This window comes from Miniopterus natalensis, chromosome 2, assembly GCF_054644295.1.
Source record: "Miniopterus natalensis isolate mMinNat1 chromosome 2, mMinNat1.hap1, whole genome shotgun sequence".
NCBI classification, from domain to species: domain Eukaryota; kingdom Metazoa; phylum Chordata; class Mammalia; order Chiroptera; family Miniopteridae; genus Miniopterus; species Miniopterus natalensis.
Window position 1 is genome coordinate 28,567,266 of NC_142082.1, and position 24,236 is coordinate 28,591,501.

At 37.2% G+C, this 24,236-nt stretch overlaps 1 protein-coding gene across 1 annotated transcript in view; it reads right to left on the bottom strand.

Annotated features, from left to right (window-relative positions):
• MYO16 (myosin XVI) overlaps positions 1–24,236 on the bottom strand; it is a 385,194-nt gene that overhangs the window by 14,224 nt on the left and 346,734 nt on the right. The window contains exon 34 of the mRNA XM_087814233.1: positions 14,679–14,770. Coding sequence (XP_087670359.1) covers positions 14,679–14,770 — 92 coding nt within the window. The remainder of the gene's footprint in view (positions 1–14,678; positions 14,771–24,236) is intronic.

A 24,236-nucleotide genomic window follows, 5' to 3' on the forward strand; every position in this document is an offset into this window, starting at 1 on the left:
AAATTTTATCTCTCCAAAAAATAAATCTGTTCATATAATTTGCTTATTCAAAAATCTTCAATACCGCTTCCTGGCACGAGCCTCAACAATCAAATCCACACACTTTACCATGTTACACAAAGTCTTTATTTCTGGCCACCTAATTATCCCAGCTTCATATCATCCATTCTCACATAGGCTCTATATGTTAATCAATCAAATGAACATACTCTATAAATCTATTTATCTTCTCTACAACAGTCTCAGTTTGGATGCCTAAATATAGAATCCTCTGAATTTTCCAAGGCCCAGCTCTAAAAGTCATATTCATGATATTGTTTTATATTTTGAAGCATTTTCACGTTATTATTCTAATAGATTTTTATAACCATGTGAAATAATCAGGTTAAGTATCATTGGCCTCATTTCATAGATGTTTAAATTCATCTTTAAAGCCTAAACTCACTTGGCTAGTGGTAGAGTCAGATGCAAATTCAAATACATTGAGTTTAGTCTGTCTTCTTAGGTACCAATCACATTGCCTTCCAAGAAGTTTTCCCTGCCTGTTAATCAACAAACACACATGCTTTAAATGATTATAAAATGGAAGGTGCTGTGATGAGCTCCACAGGACTTAGAATCACACAATATGACCTGCTCCAGCAAGGAACATCCATTCAAACTGAACAAGACAAATACACAGAGTCAAATAAATAAATTCTTAGCCAGAATACGAAAGCAAAAATGTCACAAGGCAGCACAGCATTAATTGACTACTAAGTTATATATGTAATCACTGTTGTTGCAATACAGAGGAGACATGACTCATTTCAAGGCAATAGGATCAAGAAATTCATCTGGGCTATGGAATTTTTTCTGGATTAAAAGGATGAGCAGGACACAGAAGGAAGAAAGGACATTTGAGTTGAATGATAAAATGAACAGTGTTCATACTTTTGTTCATGTCTGCATTTATAAGACAAGACAGAGAAAAACACCCTGCAATGTGGTATGGGACTTGAGAGTGGGCCTTGAGCTAGCAATGGAGATGTAAGTAAGTCTCTCCTCTACTTGTTGGATTAGCCAATATCTTAATTTGCATTGTTTTGTAGCAGTTTACCTGTTAAGTTATTAATTTCTCAAGATACATTTTCTGGAAACAGCCACAATCTGCATGTTATGGTATTTTTAAAAACTATGCTTTTATTGATTTCAGAGAGAAGAAGAGAGAGGAGAGAGAGGTAGGAACATCAATGATGAGAGAGTGTCATTGATTGGCCACCTCCTACACAACCCCTACCGGGGATCAAGCCTGCAACCCAGGCATGTGCCCTGACCCGGAATCGAACTGTGACCTCCTGGTTCATAGGTTGATGCTCAACCACTGAGTCATGCTGGCTGGGCTGCATGTTATGGTATTAATTATAATTAAATAAAAATGAAGACAACCATCTTATTAAATTGGATATTAAAAAACTATTAACCCAATCCAAATAGATTTAGGAAAGGTGGCATAGTTTAGCAGCTTCACTGGCCATGGAATTTATTGCATGGAGAAAGCATCTCCAAAATTTAGTTACCAGTCAGTCACCCACTTGAGAACTGTAGGTAAGAGAAACAATTCTTCACAATCATTAAATGCACCAAAAAGTTTCTAAAAATATTAAAATATTTCTTAGGGAGCCCAACTTGTTATATGGGACTAACTTTGTCCCTGAGGAAAATTAAGTCCGTTGATTTTGAGAAATTTCTGAGAGACCAATCATTAAGAGTTACAAGCTTGGTTTTATATATATAAGTTGGTGGGAGCACCACTGATGATTGCTTTGTGTAAAAATGTTTGATAAGTAATATTCCAATAATTCTATCATCAGAAGATATAAAAATACACAATTTTTGCTATTTTAAGGAATACATATTGCTAATAATCGAGGATAAACTTAGTTAAGTACTATAAATAATAATGCTGAGCAGCAACATGTAAAATATTAAGTCAAATAAATGATGAAGGGTGATAGTGTTATTCAAGATGCTATAACAGGCAGATCACAAGTACCAGTAGCTGACACAAAAGAAAAATATTACTACATTAAGGCCAAAATGATTGTTTCTGATCAGTGAGTGACCTTCCATGTTGTCACAAGTGTACTTTGCATTATCTTGGGTCTTGGAATATTCTGTAGCTATCTTTTGGATGGGAAATTCATAGGCAAAGGGAGATTTGTATGGGTCAAGCTATGAAGTAGCTCACATAACTCTGGATCCCATTCCACTGGCTAGATCTCAGTCACATGATTATTCCTAACCACAAGGGAGGCTGAACTATGTGTTTATGAAGAAATGAAATTGGTGGGCACAGTGTCTACCACTGTGATCCTGGAGTCAATTATAGTGTCTTTAAGGCAGTCATGGTAAATCATACAGGTACAAATGCTAGACAAAATAGGGAATGGAAAACAGATTTCAGGACTGATTAGGAAGGAAAAGAGAAAATTTTGCCAAAGTAGGCAACATATGAGAGCAAATTTATTAAATCAAGACTTCCTTCTAAAAATAGATAATGAAGATCACCTGCTAGTGTATAAAATTAATTTAAATCCACTTGGGCTTCAAATTCTAGGCTTTTAATATCATTGACTTCATGTCACTTCTTTGCAATGTCACAGTTCATCTTTTTTAGAACCTATTCTGACAGAGTCAGAACAAAATGACAGTTTCAAATAATAACATAATCATAGAAATCAAGGAAGAATCAGGTCTACAAGGTCTACTAAAGTAAAAAAGCAAATTCTTTAACCAGTGTTAGCTGATTTTGTTTCAGCGCAATGGTACAAGACACTGTACTTAAGAAGTAAGGAAATCAGGGGTCCAGGTTCCCAGGTGTCTCTCTTCCAATTCTCTGTTATCTTGACCAGTAATAGAGCTATTTGCCTCATATTTTCCACTTATAGAAAAGGCAAATACTTACCCCTTACTTATATTCTTTTTTTTTTTTTTTTAAATATATTTTTATTGATTTCAGAGAGAGGAAAGGAGAGGGAGAGAGAGAGACAGACACATCAATGATGAGAGAGTCATTGATTGGCTGCCTCTTGTACACCCCCGACTGGGGATGGAGCCTGCAACCGGGCATGTGCCCTGACCGGGAATTGAACCCTGATCCCCTGGGTCCTGGATCAATGTTCAACCGCTAAGCCTTGCCCAGCCAGGCCTTACTATATTCTAAGCAGACTAAAGCTTCCAAAAATGGTAAACAGTTTTAAAAAAGAAAATGCAATATAGTCATAACTGATACTTTATATTTAGCCTCTTGCTGATTTTATATTTAGCTTCTTTCTGTAGTTTATAACTTAAAAGTATCACCTTTCTGGAATTAACATTTTACAATTAAAGATAATTTCAACTTCCCTTCATCTAAACATCTAGTAGAATTACTTCACTCCAGCAACACTGGCCGTCTTGCAATTCGCACATGCTTCTGTCTCAGGGCCTTTGCTGGTTTCCTGCCTGAAATGTTTTTCATTCACATCAACTCCCTCCCTGAATTCCTTACTTTATTTTTGCTCAATGAAGCTTTTGTTGACAACTTGGTTTAAAATTACAACTCAACCCATTCTTCTCCATACCACTCTTGTCACTCCTACTCCTGCTTATCCTGTTTTACTTATTAAAAAATAGTTTAACAGAAGCCCCCCATGATCCGCAGGAGATACATTCCAAGACCCCTAGTGGATGCCTAAAACTGCAGATAGCGCTGAACACTATATGTGCATACTTTTGATAACATTTGATTTATAAATTAGGTACAGTAAAAGATTAACAATAATTAATGGTACTAAAAAAATAGAACAATTAGAACAATATACTGTAATAAAAGTCATGTGGATGTGGTCTCTCTCTCTCCAAATACCTGACTGTACTGTACTCACCCATTCTTGTGATGATGTGAGATGATAAAATGCCTCCATGATGAGACAGAGTGAGGTGAACAATGCAGGCACTGTGAGGTAGTGTTAGGCTACTGTTGATCTTTTGAAGATACATAACAAACATTTTATGGCTTCTACTTGACATATCCAAATAGCCAGCATCACTTATCTTGCATTTTGGGGCTATTATTAAGTAAAACAAGGGTTATTTGGACACAAGTACTACGATACCACAACAGATGACCTGATGATCGGGATGGCTATTAAGTGACTAACTGGAAGGTAGAGTGGTAGAGTCTACAGCAGGGAGATGCTGGACAAAAAGATGAATCATGTCCCAGGTGAGATGGAGAGGACAGCTCAAGATTTCATCACATTATTTAGAACAGCATGCAATTTAAAACTTTTGAATTGTTTATTTCCGGAATTTTCCATTTAATATTTTAGGGCTGTGGTTGACCACAAGTAACTGAAACCACAAATAAGACAGGATGACTGTATTACCTTTAACTGTATTATACATTTTGCTTAAATATCATTTATTGTTTGATTTCCCATGCTAGAATTTAACTCCATGGGGGCAAGGATATTTGTTTTTTAGACCAAGGTATCCCAAATGCCTAGATTTGTGCCTAGCACACAGATCCTCAATAAGTATTGGTTGAATGACTGAATAAATGAACCTCTGAAAATTCAATTTTATGCAATCTACTGTCTTAGAATTCAAAATATATATATTATTATGTGCTTTATTTTATCTTCTGCAATACATTAAAACCATTAAAACCATGTATATCATTCTTTATGGGTAATATAAGGGATCTTCCAGAGTCAGTCATTTTTATTGTGACTTTCACATTACATGCCAACTTTAGAACCTAATTACCATATAAAATGTGACATTCATATCCTCTAATCAACGATGCAACTGCCTGTGATCCTATTTACCAAGTCTACTGGTACATTTTTAACATGGGAGTGAAATATAATATTTGATAAATTTAGGAATATTCTATCAGTCTGCTTTCTCTTAATTCTTCTGAAGCTGCTACTAGTTGACAATTATACAGAGCTGGCAACTTATTAAGTGCTTTGTGTTTGGAATACAAAAATAAGATGCATTCAATGTGTTCTCTATATATTCAGAAGTTTATCAGGGTCTACATACAAGATTATAATACAACAAAATGAGTTGTATAAAAGAGATTTGGATTATAGAGTCACAGGAACCAATTTATAGAGGCAACTACTTATGTTGCTTGGAAAGGGTGCTCAAGGAAGGCCATCAAGAGGAAAGTAATATTAAAGAAGCATCTGGAAGGCCAGTGATAAATGTGGAGAACAGTCCATTTCTGGCAATGTACTCAGCATTAGGAGGAAGTCAGCAGCCTGGTCCTATGTGGTGTAAGGTGTGGAAAATTGTTATCAGTACAGAAAAATGTAAAATTACATTGTTAATTTACACTATTATCAAAAAACAAATTCCAGATAGCTTAAAGTCCTCACTGTAAAAAACAAACCTAAACTTTAAAAATACATATGTGGAAATGTATCTTTATAGCAGCAGGGTAAGAGAGGTTCTTTTTTCCTTTTCAATAAGAAAGATATTCTTGAACAGAACAACAAAAAAAAGATAAGGACCAATTGATTTGACTTAATAACATTATAAATTTATGTGTGATAAATATATAAGCTTGGCCAAGATGAAGCAAGCCCACTACAGCTTATTTCTCTCACTGATTATAACTAAAACTTTTGATAAAATACATAAACATCGATCTGAGGACTTAGAAAAGTAAACAAAAGCAAATGAATTGTGGAGGGAATCAAAACTTAGAGAATGAAAGCAGAATAAAGACATTATCAGATTAAAGAAAATGAAGAGAATTTCTAGACTTGCTGCAATAAAATTCAAAAAGAGGTCTTCAGGGTGAAGTGAATGATAGTGGGAGGGGACTGAAAATCCAGGAACAAAGAGCCACAGAAATGGTGATGGGATAATACAAAAGATGATTTCTCTCCGTTAAAGTTGTCTAAAACATGCATGACTGCTGAGAGCAAAGTTTTAACATTGCCTGGGAGAATATAATCAACATATGTAGATGTAATATATGTGACAGCTATAAAGTAAAGGTCAATAGCAGAGGATTACACTTTATAGGAGTTTGGCGACTGCAGCACCATGGACTCAAGCACATGTGGTTTGGATGCACACACTTCAACAGAAGTCAATGGTAAACCACTGCTTCATTTTCTTCCCTTATTCTTTTTTTTTTTTTTCTGCTTTACCTTGAAAATCTTATGACCAGACAGTCCAAAATGAAATATGAAATAGTGCTGAAAGACGAGACTCCCAGGTCAGACAGCACTCAGTTACCAGGGAAGAGCAGAAGACAAGTATGAAGAGCATGGTTGTCAATGATGCAACTAGACCAAAGCTGGAAAGACGCTTAGAGCTCGAGGTGCACACAGGTGAAAGGAAAGGACGATGCTGCACCACAGGACAACTGCATGAGGCATGAACCAAGGTAAACTGGAAACTGTAAAGCAAGAAATGGAACATCTAACAGTTGCAGTGCCTGGTGTTAGTGAACTCAGTGGATTGAAGCGGGACATTTCCAGCCTGGCAACTACAGGGTGTTGGACTCTGGAAATGACAAACACAGAAGAAATAGAATTGATTTAATACTGAGGCAAGATGTAGCACAGGCAGTTAGGGAGCACAATACAAGGCTGGACTGAGTAATATCAATCAGACTTCTGGGAAAACCTATTAACATAACTATCATTTGAGTCTGCTCCAAGTACAGGGGCTGAAGAAGACAAAATTGAAAGCTTTTACGTAAGTATTCAAGAAGAAACCGATCATACACCAAAACAAGACATGCTGGTAATTACAGGTGATCGGAATACAAAAGTAGGAAATAAAGCAGAGTCAAATGTCCTTGGAAAATCTGGACAAGGGATCAGGAATGAAGCAGGAGATTGGTTCATGCATTTCTGTGAAGCCAACAACTTGTCCATCACAAACACATGCCTCAACCAACCAGATGACTGTATACATGGGCATCACCAGATAGCCAATACAGAAATCAAATAGACTATGTAACTGGAACCAGGACATAGAGAAGCTGTATTCTCTCTGTCAAAACAAGACCAGGAGCAGACTGTGGTACTGGCCGTGAACTGTTAACATCAAACATGAGAGTAAAGCTGACAAAGAGCACCACTGAAAGAGCCGTAGTGCCAAAATATAACGTAAATAACACTCCTGATGAATATAAGGTCCACATAAGAAACAGATTCGCACTGTTAAACTTATGTGACCAAAACTAGAAGAAATGTGGCCTGAAACTAGAAATATTATTAGGGAAAAAAGGGAAAGGACAATGCGGGAAGTAAAAAGGAAAGAAAGGTCAAGATGGGTGACAGAAGAAACACTAAATATTGTTAAAGACAGGCGAGGGGCAAAAGTGAAAGGTAATACAAGCAGAATTTGAGTCCTGAACAGTTTTTTAATGGCTATCATGTATAGATAAAAAAGAACTATTACACAGTCAATATAAGAAGACAGAAAAGAACCACAAAAAAACCCAAGTGATTCCTACCAGAAGATTCAAGAAAATAAAAGGGAAATTCAAACCTGGACTAGGAATGTTGAATGACCAAAAAGGAAGCTCATTATTTAATCGGGAGAAAACAAAGGAAAGGTGGAAACAGAACCCTGAAAAGCTATACAGAAGAGACAAAAAGATGACAGACACCTTTGAGGATTACTAGGAGGAAGAAGATGAAATTCTAGAAAGGGAAGTGAAAGCAGTCTTGAAAGTACTGGGAAGAAATAGAGCACCAGGAGTAGATGGGATACCAACAGATTTTTTCTCAAGCCACAGAGACGGAATCTGCCAAAATCCTAACAAGAGTATGTCAACAAATATAGAAACAAAACAATGACCTACAGAATGCATGCATTTCAATATACATCCTAATTTCCAAGAAAAGAGATGCCAAGGAGTGCACTAACTATAAGACCATTGTTCCAATATCCCATGCATGTAAAGTGGATGCTTAAGCTGGATTCTAATTGAGAGCATTTTCTGTATACTGGAGTGCTCCAAAGAATTTCAGAAGGTTAGTCTATGTTTTATAGACTACAGTAAAGCCTTTGACTTCATGAATCATGAAAAGCCTGGGTTGCTCTGTAAGAAATGGGCGTACCTCAGCACTGGACTATCCTGATGAGTAACCTGTATCGTGGGCGGGAAGCCACTGTCAGGCCACAATATGAAAAGACTGAATGGTTTCTTATAGGCAAAGGTGTCAGACAAGGATGAATTTTATCTCCCTATTTTTTTCAACCTGTATGCAGAACATATCATTTGAAAAATGACTAGACTCAGAGGAAAGAGTGAAATTTGATGGAATAAATATCAATAACTTATGATAGGCAGATGACACCACCTTACTGGCAGAAAGTAGGGATGATTTGAAATGACTTCTGAAGAAAGTGTCAAAGCAGGGCTGTATTTGAACATCAAGAAGACAAAAATCATGACTACAGGAGAAATATACAACTTTAATATAGACAATGATAGTGAAATTGTTAAAGATTTTGCTTACCTTGGTTCCATCATCAATTCAAATGGTGACTGCAGCCAAAAAGTCAAAAGAAGATTGAGACTAGAAAGAGCAGCAATGGAAGAATTGGGAAAGATCATCAAGAGCAAAGAGGTGTCATGAGAGACCAAGACTAAGATCATTCACACCCTCATATTGCCAATTATTATTATTTTTTAATTCTCACCTGAGGATTTTTTTCTATTGCTTTTTAGAGAGGGAGGGGAGGGGAGGGGAGGGGAGGGGAGGGGAGGGGAGGGGAGGGGAGGGGAGGGGAGGGGAGGGGAGGGGAGGGGAGGGGAGGGGAGGGGAGGGGAGGGGGGGGGAGGGGAGGGGAGGGGAGGGGAGGGGAGGGGAGGGGAGGGGAGGGGAGGGGAGGGGAGGGGAGGGGAGGGGAGGGGAGGGGAGGGGAGGGGAGGGGAGGGGAGGGGAGGGGAGGGGAGGGGAGGGGAGGGGAGGGGAGGGGAGGGGAGGGGAGGGGAGGGGAGGGGAGGGGAGGGGAGGGGAGGGGAGGGGAGGGGAGGGGAGGGGAGGGGAGGAGAGGAGAGGAGAGGAGAGGAGAGGAGAGGAGAGGAGAGGAGAGGAGAGGAGAGGAGAGGAGAGGAGAGGAGAGGAGAGGAGAGGAGAGGAGAGGAGAGGAGAGGAGAGGAGAGGAGAGGAGAGGAGGAGGAGACATTGATGTGAGAGAGACACATCGACTGGTTGCCTCCCACATGGGCCCTGACTGGGGCAGGAGATTGAGTCTGCAACCAAAGTACTATACATGAATCGGACCCCAGACCCTTCAGTCCACAGGCCAATGTTCTAACCACTGAGCCAAACCGTTTAGGGCATATTGCAAATTATTATGTATGGATGTGAAAGTTGGGCAGTGAAGAAAGCTGATAGGGGGAAAATGTATTCATTTGAAATATGGTGTTGGAGGACAGCTCTACCATGACCCTGGGCCATCAGAAAGACAAACAAGTGGGTCCTAGAGCAAATGAAGCCTGAAACATTACTGGAGGGGAAAATGACAAGCTTTAAAAGTGCAATGGAGGGTTATCTACTAAGTTCAGGATGGGATTCACCTCCACGTGACAGGCAGGAATGAGAACAGGACTTGGGAAATATATTTCTCTAAAGATAGTTTCCAAAACAAATATGGTAAAATTATCAAATTTATTGAAGTTGGATGTTTTACCAATCACTGTTGTTTTCTTCCTAAGTTTATAATAGTCCATAACAAAATATCTTTGAAAATCACATACATGACATACGTACTCTATCAAAATCCCAGACAAATGTTGGGTCCTGCTGATTCAACCTAATCGCCTACATATTTTAGTTAGCATCTTACTAATAGAGTCAGAACTGATGTTCAGAATATTGACCTTAAAGAAAAGGAATACTATAATAATACTACCAATCACTTTTTCAGCATTCATTATATTGCAGGCAGCATGCCTGACATGTTACATATATTCTCTCTAATTAATCTAAAAAATAATTACTACCTTCTATACCCACATATTAAATAACAGATACAGAATTCATACTTAGGTGTTTGGTTTCTTTCGCCTTAAAAAATAAATTGAATTAATATTGAAATTCTTACGTTAACCAGAATTTTTACTTAACCACATTTTCTCAGTTGCATTGTTCCTCCCTCCCTTACGCAATAGTGTTTGCTAATTGCAACTTGCCCATCTGGAAGGTGAGCATGCAGAGATATCAAAGACTTTTCTTCTCTTTAAAAACATATCACAGTTCTCATTTTTCATTCTTTTAATGTTTCTTTAAATTGAATTTTCTTCACTGATAACAGTCAATGTCTTCGCTAGGAAAACTCTATGCTTTTGAATACATTTAGGATATATGTATGGCGCAATTTTATGAAAGACAAAATACAAAATATAGGATTTGGTTTTGTTTCTCTATTTTCTAACTTTCTATATATCTATATAGGATATGCCCCTTCTCTGTTGAAAATGCTGCCATTTAACTCATACCATCAAATTAATTCACTGCTTTCATCTCTTGCACATAATATGAAGTCGTGAGTGGTACATATTGATTCCCAGAAACTTAAGCTATGTGAAAGAGCTTCTATGCTAGATCTCTGTCTGTAGCTTCTAAATGAAATACATATATATTTCCTTTTGAAATAGTTATCTAATTTTCACTGCCTACCATATGTTTAGAACTATCCCTTAATGATTAAATTAAATGTTTAGATATAGTTATTTTATCTAACACGCTTTCTTTTCCATGCCACAGTATGTTTCAAAGCAGTCTATGTAACAAATAAAATGAATACAGAAAGAAGGCATTGGGTTTATTTAGTGCCTTGCAACTCTTCATTTTCTTGATATGTTGCATTACAAAAAGGTTTCTTTGATTGTTCAGTAAAACAAACCACATAACAATTTGTTTCTTGATGTGGATCAATTGCATATTGATTACGTTATGGCTTTCATTGGCAGCTGTTTCTGGAGTGGGTTAGATATATATTAAGCTCTTGGGTGCTAGAATGCCACTATTTTATCAGACACGATCAATGATTTCTCACAATGAACATTTGAATCTGACGGATATTAATAAAAAAAAATTATGCTCTTTAAAAAACAAAAGAATATAAAAAACATTTGGCAAGAAATATGATAAATGCCCATAATGAAAATCAAAGATCATAAACCACACAATATTACTGTGGAGAACAGACAGCTGTGAGGAATAAAATGTCATGCAGTGAAAGTTGGTAAAGTTAAAATGAGAATATAAAAACAAATAAACTGTGCTCAAATGGAAAAAGAAAACATCTCATTTTTCAATGTCAAGTGTGGACCCCTAACCAGATGTGCAACCAGCAATTTTATGCCAAGGGCAAGCACTAAACATTTATTTTATCCAACCCCGTCTGGTACCCTCCTGGCTTTAGGACACCCCTCCTGTGCTGCTCATGCTTTTGCTCTATTTATAATCCATGGGCTTCCTGTGTCAGGTTACCTGCCTTCTGCGTCAGCAGAGGATTGCAATCACAGCAAAAAATGCTAAGAAGTCATTCTGGGCTGGAAGATGTTCTCAGTATTTCATTCACTGCTGAGTCTTTGGCCCCTGAGTTATTTCTAAGGGCTTGCATCATGCAAAATGGCACCAAATTTTTTTTAAAAAAGTTATTTTACATCTCATAGAATGTCCAGTATTTAAATGGCATATTATTTTTATAAAAGCTGTCAAATTCTAAAACCAATCTGAAGTGGCCTCTATAACCTATGAAATTCCAGACGAGTACTGGGATGCGCCGCAAAGCCCCTCTCCAGGGCTAGTATGTGGAATCCCATGACGTCACACATTCACTGCTGGTTTTACCCATGCTGAGTGCTTTGGAAGGTCACGAATGTTATACTTGGTTCACAGCATGGACCTACCAAACCTACATAAGGAGCATAAATGAACTCAGGCACATCTGCGATAGTTAATGTCTCAGTTTTCACTATTTTCAAATATTTTAAGTAAAATTAATTTTTACTACTTTTATGTAAAACCATATTTTGCAAATTAATAAAATTAAGAAAAAATCATGATGCAACTGAATATAAGCTACATTTTTTATATTCAGTACCATGAGGAAAGTAACTACTATTTATCAAATTAGTGCCAGTCGAAATTCTTATTTGCAAGCCATGAAAACTTACTCTGGATATCTTAACAGTTAGTTTTATTGGAAGGCAAAAGAATGACATGAAGTTAGGAAGGATCAGGTAATTTGGACAAACCAAGGTGGTTTGCCGTAGACATACGCTGACCAACGTCTGCTGCTGCTGGAGGGAGACATCTCTGCTAGAGCCCCCATGGTGACATCTAGTCTGTCCTTTTCATTGTATCTTTCACTCCATAATCCATGGTCAATAGATTGCCTGAGCCCATCTCACATGTATTTGTCTAGCTGTCAAAGGAGAGGGAAAAATAGGAGTCTCTCCCCTTAAAATTTCACTGTGGTCGGTGAGAAACTTAATATGTGACTGGCAGCTAAAATAACATATCAGAAACGTACACAGGCTACTTAGATTTTTTTCTTTAACCAAAAATTCTTCAAATTTTATAAAAAAGTTGAATGACTCCTGCATTCCTTTTAATGGGTTATGGTAAGTTCAGTCTCAGAAACAGGACATACAATGTTGAAATCCTTTCAAACTGTGCACTCTTGAATTTTTCCTATAACCTTGGGCAAATTACTAAATCTATTTCCTGCTTTATTTATCTACAGTAATGCCCATACATTTTATCTTCCTTAAAAAGATTTTATTAAAATCACTGATGATACTAATTAAAATATAGACATCCTCAAAAGAGATTGTTCAATTTTTTAGTCAACATTTAATTTTACTGTTACATGTCCAATCAGTCCAACTGATCCTATTTAATTGCATTAGTAAGAAATCTAAAATGCAATATGCCTGTATGTGTCCATACTTCCTCTATAAATGTCACACAACAGGCATTTATGCTGAAAGATGTGTGGCCATTAAGTGCATAGTTTCACATAACTTATATAGCTTTTCAACAGTGAGGAATGTGTCCTACCATGAGAATACCCACACTTTTGCATGGAATAAAATGAACCTGGTTTTCCATTTCCTTGAAAAAAAAAAAAGCATTACTAGATAACCGGAGGCAGAGATGTTTGCATTTGAAAACAAGCCTCCATTGAAAACTAGGACTGGGAAATTATTTCTGATGACCTTTCCCATCTCACTTTGCTTCTTGGCCAAGTCCATGAAAGATCAGAGGAAAAGTTACAGAGATGCCTATGTTATGTACCTTCTTTCAACATTAACCCTGTTCTCTATGAACCACATTGTAGTGGGGATGCTGGGAAGGATGTCAGATGGCCTGTCATTGTGTTCTAATGTAAGGAGTCAACTCTGTAATAAAAATCAAACCAATGTTCATAACAAGTAGGGTCCCCTGTGACTTATCTTAGGTAAAACATCTACACTGCTTACAAGTAAAGTAAATGCACCTCTAAGGAACAGAGGGGAGATTAGGACAATCTATTATTATAAACAATCAGGATTTTCTATTTCAGTGGCTATATATTAGTGTAAACGATTTCAGCAGATTACCTCCTGTGAGATTTATTTTTAAGATTAAAATTATTGATTTTTCTCACTACCTCATCAGTGTTACTTAGAAAAATCTCATCTGATAATAAGGCCGTGCCTATATGCCAAATATTCAGATGCAAGCTGATCATTACCTGGATAGTTGATTTCACAAAAATATGTGATACTTGACTGAGATTTTGAAAGATTTTTATGCAGATATTTGAAATAATAAAAGTTGTGTGGTAACTTCATATAAAATAAGAATCCCTTGCTATACTTTGAGTATGTGGATAATAAAGTCTGATACATTGCTGTTTGTACAACACCTTGAATGCAAAGTCATTTACTTTTGAAGATAATTATTGAAAACAGTAAAATTTAAAACACTAAATTATATTATATAAATCCTTTTTCTTTCTAAAAACACTAGTGGTTGTTTTTTTCTTGAAATGATAATCTTTATTTTGGTAAACTTTTTAAGGCCAAACACATTAAGCATATATGTGAAATCACTGAAACACAGCTTTGTGCACCGTCATCTCATTTCTATTTCACTGTGGTCTGATCACATGTCATATTTTAAATGAATTTGGTTACATGGAATTTGGAAGTAGTAACTGAGATATAATGGCATACTATAAAACCACAGGTGCTTCAAGCATTTTGTTTCCATGTGTTGTCACTTAAAGTGCCCCTATTTTAGCTGAGGTCAAATGTGGAAAACATATTAACATCACGCAGTAAATTTAATATCATCTTCCCCTGAGAGTGATTTTAAAGTACCCATAACATAAATTATGTCTACAATATTCCATTTAAAAACCATTTATTAATTTTTATTTTTATGGGACAAATTATTATTTTTTAAACCAAGAGAAAACTGGAGTCAATTGAGATAAAGAACAGAGAAGAATGTTGAGTTGGAGAAACTTAGGGCAGAGGTGACAGTAACTTCCTTCTCTAGTCCAGTAAAAAAATATACTCTTGGTCATACCTTAGTGAATCTCTTGTCATAATTTAATTTCAGTTTTCATGGCATATATGAATATCTGGGGGTCATTACCTGAGTGGTGTGACTCTCTCTATGTCTCTGAAATGTTGAGGTCGCTGTCCCACTCACGGACAACCTGGAGAATCCCTCTTCTTCAGGTAAACCTATTGAGGTCAACACAAAGTAGTTAAGTTGTGTGTTCTGTCCTTGAATAAAATAGTTGTGTATTTATTGTAATAAACTACAATTGTTATATTTTATGGATTGAAATAATCATCAGTTATACATTAATTGAATAATAATTTTCTAAGAAAATACAGGAAAACAAAGAATTGCTGCATTTCCATTTAATAAAAGAAAAAACATGCTGGCAAAAGAGATAAAATGATAATGAAGAAATATGTCATCACAGAACAAAAGTGAGCAAAATTCAGCAAAGATGTATTGGAGGAAAGAAGGGAAACTTTTCTAGAAACTGAAAATTGTTTGATGAAACAATGGGGGAAAGAGAAGTATATGGACAAAGAAAAGTAAATGAGTTCCTTGAGTTGCTACAGAAGACAGAGTTTGTATTTCATTTGTGAGGTGGCAGGGATGCAAAAAAGGGATTAGCAGACATATAAGACACAATCAAGTGTCAGATGAATTCCATAGACTATATTTTATTTTACATACAAATGGAGGGAAGAGATTGGATGGAATTTTATGAGGAAAACATCCAGGTAGCTGCCCATCCACAATAGATCAATTCATAACCAACTATATAGAATGAACGGTGAATTTGAGGAAATTGCCATCAACCCCAAGTAATACAGAAGTACTTCTAAGGCACCAAAGGATTTTATTAATTATAGCTCATTACTGAAGCAGAACTGCAGACACTTTGGGCTCTATAATTCTCTGCTGTGGGTGCTGTCCTATGCATCATGGTATTTTAGCAGCATCCCTGGTCTGTACCCTAGAAGCCTGTAGCACCTCTCCAGTGTGACAACCAAAAATGTCCCTAGAAATTACCAAACATCCCTTGGGAAGCAAAATCATCCCTGGCTGAGAATTATCATGAAAGAGGGATCAATATAATCACAAGTGACTTATTAATGAAAATGAATAGATTAAAAAATAACTACCCAGTGGAATGAGTTCAACCCAGAGAACTTCAAATTCTGAAGTGATTGCTACTCTCATCTGAAATCTTAATGAGCCAGTATGGTGTAATTGATTACACATATACATGATTCCTAAATTAAAATGATTAGAAAATCACTATACACTTTTTCCAATTACAGCAGAGAGTTAGTTGCTCAGGGAAGTTCACAAAACCCTACCATCGCATAACAAGGCTTCTCAACTGATCTTCCTGTTATGTATACAAATACTCTGTAGAGAAAGGTTAGCTTCATTGAGACTGGGCAGACTAGGGCCAGCACCTGAAAAATGACACACCTATGGATAGGGTGGTGTCATGTGCTAGAGACTGGGTCACACCATAAGCAATAGCAAAGTCTTCAGCTGGCTAGGGAAACATTGTATTAGAAATTGTGGTAGTAGGTGTGGGAAAGCACTGTTAGAGTGATATGAAATCCAAACAGGTGGAAGTAAGAATGGAAATCCAAGATTGGGCACAAGCTGGAATTCCAGGCAACTAGATCAGCAGATAGTTGGCAATATGTCCAGGAGCAGGGCACAGCAAAGGGTTTGGGACTTATGTGAAGGAGGGGTGTCAAAGGTAGGGGGGGGGAGAGTAGAGTGACAAGCAAGACAAATGTCTACTTCTAGAGAATATGGTTCACTGGACGTTTTACTGAAACCAGGAATCTGAGGCAGGAGAAGAAAATTGTGATCCATTTTTCAAAACTACATTATAAGTTCGAAGTTTACTCTCTGAATCAAAGCAGAAATTCTGTTTAGTGAGGATATGCACCCTGAGCCAAACCAATAGCATAATGTGCTTTATATAGCGTCAATTAAATAAAGTTAAGAAATATTTATGGTCAGCACTGGAAAATACAATGAAGAATAAAGCAATGCCTCTGCTCCTGGGAAGCTCCAAGCGAATGGGAACGACCCTTAACCAGAGCACAGAACAGAATGACTTGAGGGGTGAGTAGGAGTAAGGGTAACCCTGAGCGGGAAAAAGCAGGGATCTATTCTACCTGAAGGGGTCAGAAGAAACATGATTTTGGAGATGCCAAAGGATCTAGGCCTTCTAGGGTGAGAAGGATTTGGAAAGGTGAAGAGGACAGTCAAGAACAAATGAGATAAAGCAATAAAATGTGAGGAGACTGCTTCACATTTGGGGGAGTGGCATGCAAGGAACTAATGTAATACTGAACGTCAACTGAGAGAGAGAGAGGGAGGGAGAGAGAGAGAGTATGAGCAGAGGAGGGAACCTGAAGGATGTGTTGGAAGGTAGAACAGGTCAGATATTAAAGAACTTTACACAACATTTCACAAAACGTGACAATGTTTTGTAGGTAACGTGTAGAACTGAGGATTTCTGAGAGGGGGTGCGACACCACTTTACCTAAGTGGTAAGTTAAAAGGCACTTCTTACCATTGACTAAAGAAATCATTGACCTCAGAAGCTGTGGCAGGGTCAACAGGACAGAGACAGATGGCTTCAGTTTGCGCAAGGTGAGTATGTGGGAACAGAGCCAGGTGATGACGGGCAGTAGGTAGAAGAGAGGGGTGCCAGGAAGCCCTGTGAACAGTCTCCGCTGTGAAGCGGGAGGTGAGGAGGGCGCCTGGAATGAGGAGTATGGAGGGAGGAAATCCTTGACAGTTGTAGCAAATAGGTGACAGAACCTCGTTATGGCTAATATACTAAGAGAGTGTGCACTAGATAAAGTGAAGTAATTGCAAAGTACTGAGGTACAGAGGAGTCAGAGGGCAGGATTTTTTATTTTTTTTAACCAACACGGTATTTTTTGTTGCTGCCATATTGAAAGCAGTACTTTTTTAAGGCAAATGATCTACAAATGTCACCACAGGCACAGACCATGAAGGAAAAAATAATGGATGAATGCTTTCATTCTAACATTAAAAATATATGTGTCAACAATATCATAAAAATAAGATGTAAGTTAAAAAGAACAATATAGAACATTCAAATAACTAAATTAAAGGCTTCATCTTAAAGAATCCTACAAGTCAAAATAAAGGTCTTATCCTTAGATTTTAAAATATGGGCAAAGAATATGTACAGAAAATTTGAGTGAATATAAATGACCACAAAACAATCAACATGGTCATTTTCATTATGTATTCAAAGATATGCACATAAGACTACAATAACTTACTCATTTTACCTACCAAAATAGCAAATATTTCAAAACTTTTAATTGTATAAATTTCAAACACATATAAAAGTAAAGGGAATAGGTAAATTCCATTTATTCATCAACAAGCTTTGGAATTTTCATTATTTTAATCTTGCTTCATCTACTCATATTTTTTTTAAAAATTTCCAGAAATTAAAAAAATTTCCAGTCATTTCAAGTGTAATTTCTTGAGTATGTGTTCCTAACTGATAAGGATAGGGTATTTTTTTTTCTGTTTGTTGTTTTGTTTGTTTTTTCCCTTCATTTTTTAACATAGCAAGAATTTCCTCATGCAGCTAAGGAGAACATGGGCTCCAGAAAAGCCCCAAAGTCTTGGGGGTAGAAAATTCAACTGTGTGTCCCAACAGAGTTGAAGGTTCCAGTGTTGGGGGTACATTTAAGGTTAATCTGGAGCCACTTACTTGTTGACTTCCATTGGAAGGTAGGTTTCCATCACAGAATGATTTTCACACATTTATGAACCTGCTCTAGTTGTCTCATGGCCACAACCTTCTCCCTAGATCAGGCTCTGAGAGGATAATTTTCCCAGTTTAAACAGTTCTATGCCCCTTCCTCAACATCTTCTTTCTATGGCAGCAAAAGTGTGCCTCAAAGTGCTAAACATGTCTGTTCAATACGAAACCTTCATTTTAAAAAGCTACAGTTGCCCAAATTATAAGCAACAGCTAAGGTCTCCTGAAACTCTACCCATGTCGCCTAACCTGCCTCCCACCAACAACAAACCAGCTCTTCTGCTCTGAGAAAGCATGCTCAGGCTTGGGGGCAGGCACTCCCCACACTCTGATCTGACCCTCATAATCGATACCAACACTCCACAGAATGCGCTGCCCTCCACTGAAGCTTGACTGAGGGGCCATCAGAAGTCGTCAGCCTAGTCGTTGATCCAGTAGTCAGGTAAGGGGAAGGGGGCTCTGCACTCCTCCTTCTGCAGTGGGTGCTACTCAGAACTTTGTAAATCCAACCTTCCCTAGGGTGCTCAGGACAAATGTATTTTAGGGCATTCTCATCAGTTATGATGTGGATTCAGCCCCTTGAGATTTGTAAAGTGGTTTTGAAAAAATCTGAGACAATGAGGTCATGAGGTCTACATGCAGAGCCCAATGGGTTTATTTAAGGTCTTCTAAGAAGAGAAGAATGGAAAAGACTGTAAAGGGTGGCGTGACACTGAATTTTATATATTTAACCAGTTAGAATCATCTAGTCAAATTCCCTGTCATTTTATAGGAATCCAAATATGTTTAGTCAACAGCAATAAATAGGGTTTGCATTCTCTTCTCATGTCTTTCATGATCTTTAACTCCATCCCTCTCTTGGTTTCTATGAAATTGGACATTTATGTTCTCTTTGACCACCTATTCTGTCTGCCCTTCTCAAGGTATATTTTTCAAAGTTTGGCACTCTGCATGGCTTTGTGGTCAGATACCTTTTTATCTCATTTCTCTTCATACTTTTTTCTCAGAGGCTATACACCATCTCCATTTCTCAAGCTTCCTTCAAAATTTGCCTTTCCTATCTTTCCATCTTGGAATCCTTGCCTAAACTCCAAAACTATAATCATCATTTCTGCAACAATCATCTACAGACAGAAGTCCTTCTTAGCTCCTGAACTCCAAATCCTACCCACAGAATTAATGTCTACTTAGAACTTCCTTTCTTCTCTGTTAAACAGTGCAGTATTCTCCACCTTTACTATCAAGTTCTTGGAGTCATCCTTCAATCTTTTTTTCTTTCCTCCAGTACATTCTCTAAAACTCTTGTTGGGTATAAATAGCCTGGGAAGCATTGAGTGGAAAAACACAAAGTTGGTACTCCCAACTTAAAATTTTTATTCTGTTGTTTACCCTGAATAATATAATCAGGTCAATTCCTCCAAAAGAACAGATAGTTCCCCCTCCAAACAAGAACAACCCTTTAAGAGACAGTCTTTAAACTGGCATTCAATGCCATGTACACTCTTATCACTTTCTTCCCTATCTCATTTATTTACCTTACCTATTCTATGAAAGTAACCCATTCATATCGTCAGCCAAAAATACATAGTGAGGTAAATTTTCTTAAATGAAAGGTGTTCCCTTCTTTCTTGTCTGAATCTTATTTGTTTTGAAAATCTCAGCTTTCACCATGAAATGCCCTTCACTATCCTATCCCATAAGAATCTCCCCTTCTATATGGAGGTAATAGCAACCATTATCTATGTGGTTGATTTGACACTGGCTGCCCTATTTTGTGATCTCCCTTGATATGCAATGTCAACATTTTATCACCTTGAGTTGCTTAGGTTTCCTATCACTCCCCATACTTAGCACAATGTTTCCACGCAATAGGTACTTAATAAATGCTTTGATTGACTGATGTGCATCTGGCTTTCATTAGGCTTCCTCTTGCCATTCTTCCCTTTATATTATTTTGAATCCTCCAACTTAGGGATAAAACAGATCTTTCCGTGAACTCTGTCCACATATCCTGACATCCATTCATCCCAGAGGCTCCAAACTACAATGTCTATCATTGCCTTGCATACCAGTGTAGGCCATCAAAATGATATACCTGTTTGACTGTACATATGTGTGTACTTGGGTCTATGTGTAAATAAATCATAAAGGAATGATTCTAGCATTACAGCCTGTATGATCTTGGAGAAATTAATTCACTGCTTTGCACTTCCTCTACTGCATACTTAACATTTTTTTTCCTTGGGTAAATTCTCAGGGATCTTTTAGCTCTAAAATATCTAAGATTTTTATGATAGCTACTTATAGGTAATATTTATTGGGCATTAACTTGTGCTAGTCTCATCATACTAAATACTTATAACAATCCTATGAGACAATCCTGTGGTTACCCCATTTTTCAGATGAGAAAACTGAAAACTGGAGAAGTTAAATAATTTGGTCATGGTCACAGGGTTAGTAAGCATCAGAATTGGGGTCTGAACTCAGGCCAACAGGAACAATGCAACACTGCTAAGAAATTGAAGTTGGTGTTGCCAATGTTGTATTCTTCCACTTGACCCTTTGCAGGCTTTGTACATACACCCAGCAAGAGTATTGAGAATGTATTGGTATGAGGCAAGAAAAAGGGAGTGAAGGGTGATTCCAAGAACATGAGACTAATGATGCGTAAGTAGTGAATCTTTACCAGAGAAAAGGAAACCAAATTTCAGCATTTCAATCCAGCCATTTTCAATCTTCACTCTTCAACCACAGTGGAGGAAATTTAATTAAATAAAATCCAAATTAGAAATTATTTCATACGACTTCAAAAGATTTTTAACTAGAAGGAGGAATGAGGCAGGACTTTCTAAATGCCCAAGGAGCTTGTTTCCTTTGCAAAGCTACCTTCTGTTGCTCAAAATAGGTAACTGCATGCAATGCCAATGACTGCGCCAAGTGTAATGCGAAGGATCATGGCCAGGGAGGTTCACTCTAGATCCAGAAAGTCCAAAGGAAAAACCATGGAGCTGAAGGGAGATGAGACATTTCCTTTATTTGGCTGTGGCAGGCCAAACGTATAGGATGGATAAACCCACAGTCTTCCTCCTGGTGGCGGCCAGTTGGGCATACACAGGGGACAAACTGCAGCCAGGGGAACAAAACTTCCTAGTGGCAGCCAGCCGGGCATACACAGGGGACACACCACATCCTCAGGGGATAAACCGCACCCTTGGGCGACAAACTGCCCCTCTGAAAGTCCTGGGCCAGTCTTATAGGACCCAAGACAACAGTGGCTCTCCGCCAATGATGGGTCAGATGTTAGTCAACTAACCCGGCATCTGTTATAACTATGCTCTATCATGTTTACATAACTGGGGCCTTCGCTTGGAGAAGGTGGTGAGAAAGCCTAAGTGTTTTCACTTTCCCTACACTGCACAATATTCCAGACTGTCAAGTGAAGGCTTGTTTCCTCTGGCAGTTAGCCTTTGAGTCAGACAACCGTATGAGTTCCAAAGAATCTATAAATTCCCATAAACAAAGTGATGTAAAATGTATATATGAATATATTTCATAGGCTCCGATCAGAGGCTCCTTTGTCAATGGTCTGGATCTCTCTTGAAGCACAACTAATGAAAGCCAGACTTGATGTTCCCCGTCAGTGTGGTCTGGTGCTACAACGGTGCTAAATTCAATATGGTGCTGGAGTCTATGCAAAGAATGCAGAGGCCCTGGTCCTGCAAACAGTCTCACCCAGGCCTTCCCTATGGAAAGCCCTTTATGCCACAGAAAATCTATGCTGTGCACTGAGGATAAACATAACACAAATAAAAAGAGATAATCATCACAGAATGATACATGTAAAAGTCAAATATAATAACTGTATTCTTTAATTGCCATTTCTCCTGATGTCCAGCAATAAAATGTATATTCATTGAGCAGTGAGGAAGAAAATCATACTGAGCATAAAATGTCTTAGTTGGAATTTTTTTGTATCTGTATTTCCCCACAAAACAGACATCTTTATATTCACAACATTTTGTTTGATATAACTAAAATGTGCTAACACTAAAAACTGTTCTCTAATCTAATGATAAATAACCACAAGTCCAGGGAATAATTAAGTATACAAAAAATATCTAAGTCTGTGTTCACATCAGTAAAAGGATGGCAATTAAAGTAAGTGATAGCTATAATTACCCACACATAACTATATTTCAGCAAATGAACAAACAGATAATTATTTCTGGGAAGCCGAGGTAGCATGCAGATACTGGCATTCAAGAGAGAAATCGTTTCCTAGAAAAATGACACTACTTCTGATTCAATTAGAACTTCAAGTTATTTTAAGCATTTATTTCCATCTTGTGCCTTTATTTAGAAAGCACATTGTCTGTATATTGTGAATTATGAATCAGTACTAATAACCAGTTTAAGAACTATAACGATCATGAATATATCATGTGTTGTACATGTATAATATTTGTTTAATTTTTATCAGACTGACTGGGAAAGATTTCTGACTCTCCCTGCTGCACAGGACTTACTGGTTCATATGGAATATGCAACATTGTCAGTAAATGCTTACTGAGTTCCTGAGTATCCAGGGCATTGTGCCAGGTGTGTTAATAATCCTAAAAAGGCTTTAGGAACCCAAAGTTCATGGTATTCACAAAGCAGACCAACGTAAACATATCAAGTGGCTTTGAAAAATTAAAATCGTTTGAAATAACTTTCCTTTTGTATATAAAACTCTTGAGATTTTCAAGTGGTCTTCTAGCTTTATTTTAAAAACTCAATCCTAAAAGCATTTAAGGAACAACATGTAAATCTGTGTTCTAGGGTTTGAAAGTATACTATGTTGAGGTTTAGAAGCCTGATATTCCTGAAGACATCATTTTATATTATTAATTTCAAAGAATGTATTCCATAAAAATTTCCATTTTGTTCTCAAGCAGGTTTTGTTTGCTCCATTGGCCTTTGGTTTTACTTTGAATAAGTTTTTGTTGTTGTTGTTGTTTTGTATTTAGTTTGCTGGTACCATTTCCTAAGCCAAAGCTTTTACTGTTTGAATCAAAACACAGACAAATTAAATATTTTGGTGAAAGGAAGTTTCTGGTTTCTCTTTCTTTATGGTAGTATAAGCATCACCTAAGGTGAGCTAGGGAGAGCGGCATAAAGTGAAATTTTAGCAAAAGTAATGGGCATATGGTCATCTTTCAAAAATATTTGTTCAGTTGTGGTCACTCTAATATATTCTAAATTTCTCTTTCTTGTTTAATGGCTAGCCTTAAAATAGCCCAAGATTGCAAGTAAAAAGCTGTCGCTTTCTTACTAGATAGAGACAACTTCTGTGAAATATTCTATCACGCACTTTATGTCTATTCCTGTCACTCACATTCCATCTTTATTATTTTAAGAATATTCAATTTGAATAAAAGGGCATACAAAGTTTTTGTTACACTTACTGCCTCATGATGAGCTATCATCAGAGATTTCAGAAATTGTTTTTTTAAAGATTATATCTCAATATTTCTAGCTAGACACAAACATAAATCTGAGCACTACACATTAGCATGGAAATTTCTACAAATGTCCATTTTAATTAATTTGGAGTAATACATCATAAGCACTCAGTGCTATTTTAAGGATGGAAAATTGGGAGATAATGTTAATATCCAAAAAACAGGGCTTGGGTATTTTTCCTCATACTAGTCCTATACGATGGGATGCTATGCGTCAAGTGCCATTAATGGCCAGCTGTGAACAGTGCAGATCCGTATTTGTTGACATAGAGATAAATTTCATGACATTCTTAAGGGGGGAAAAGCAGATTATTAAAATCATATGTATAACTC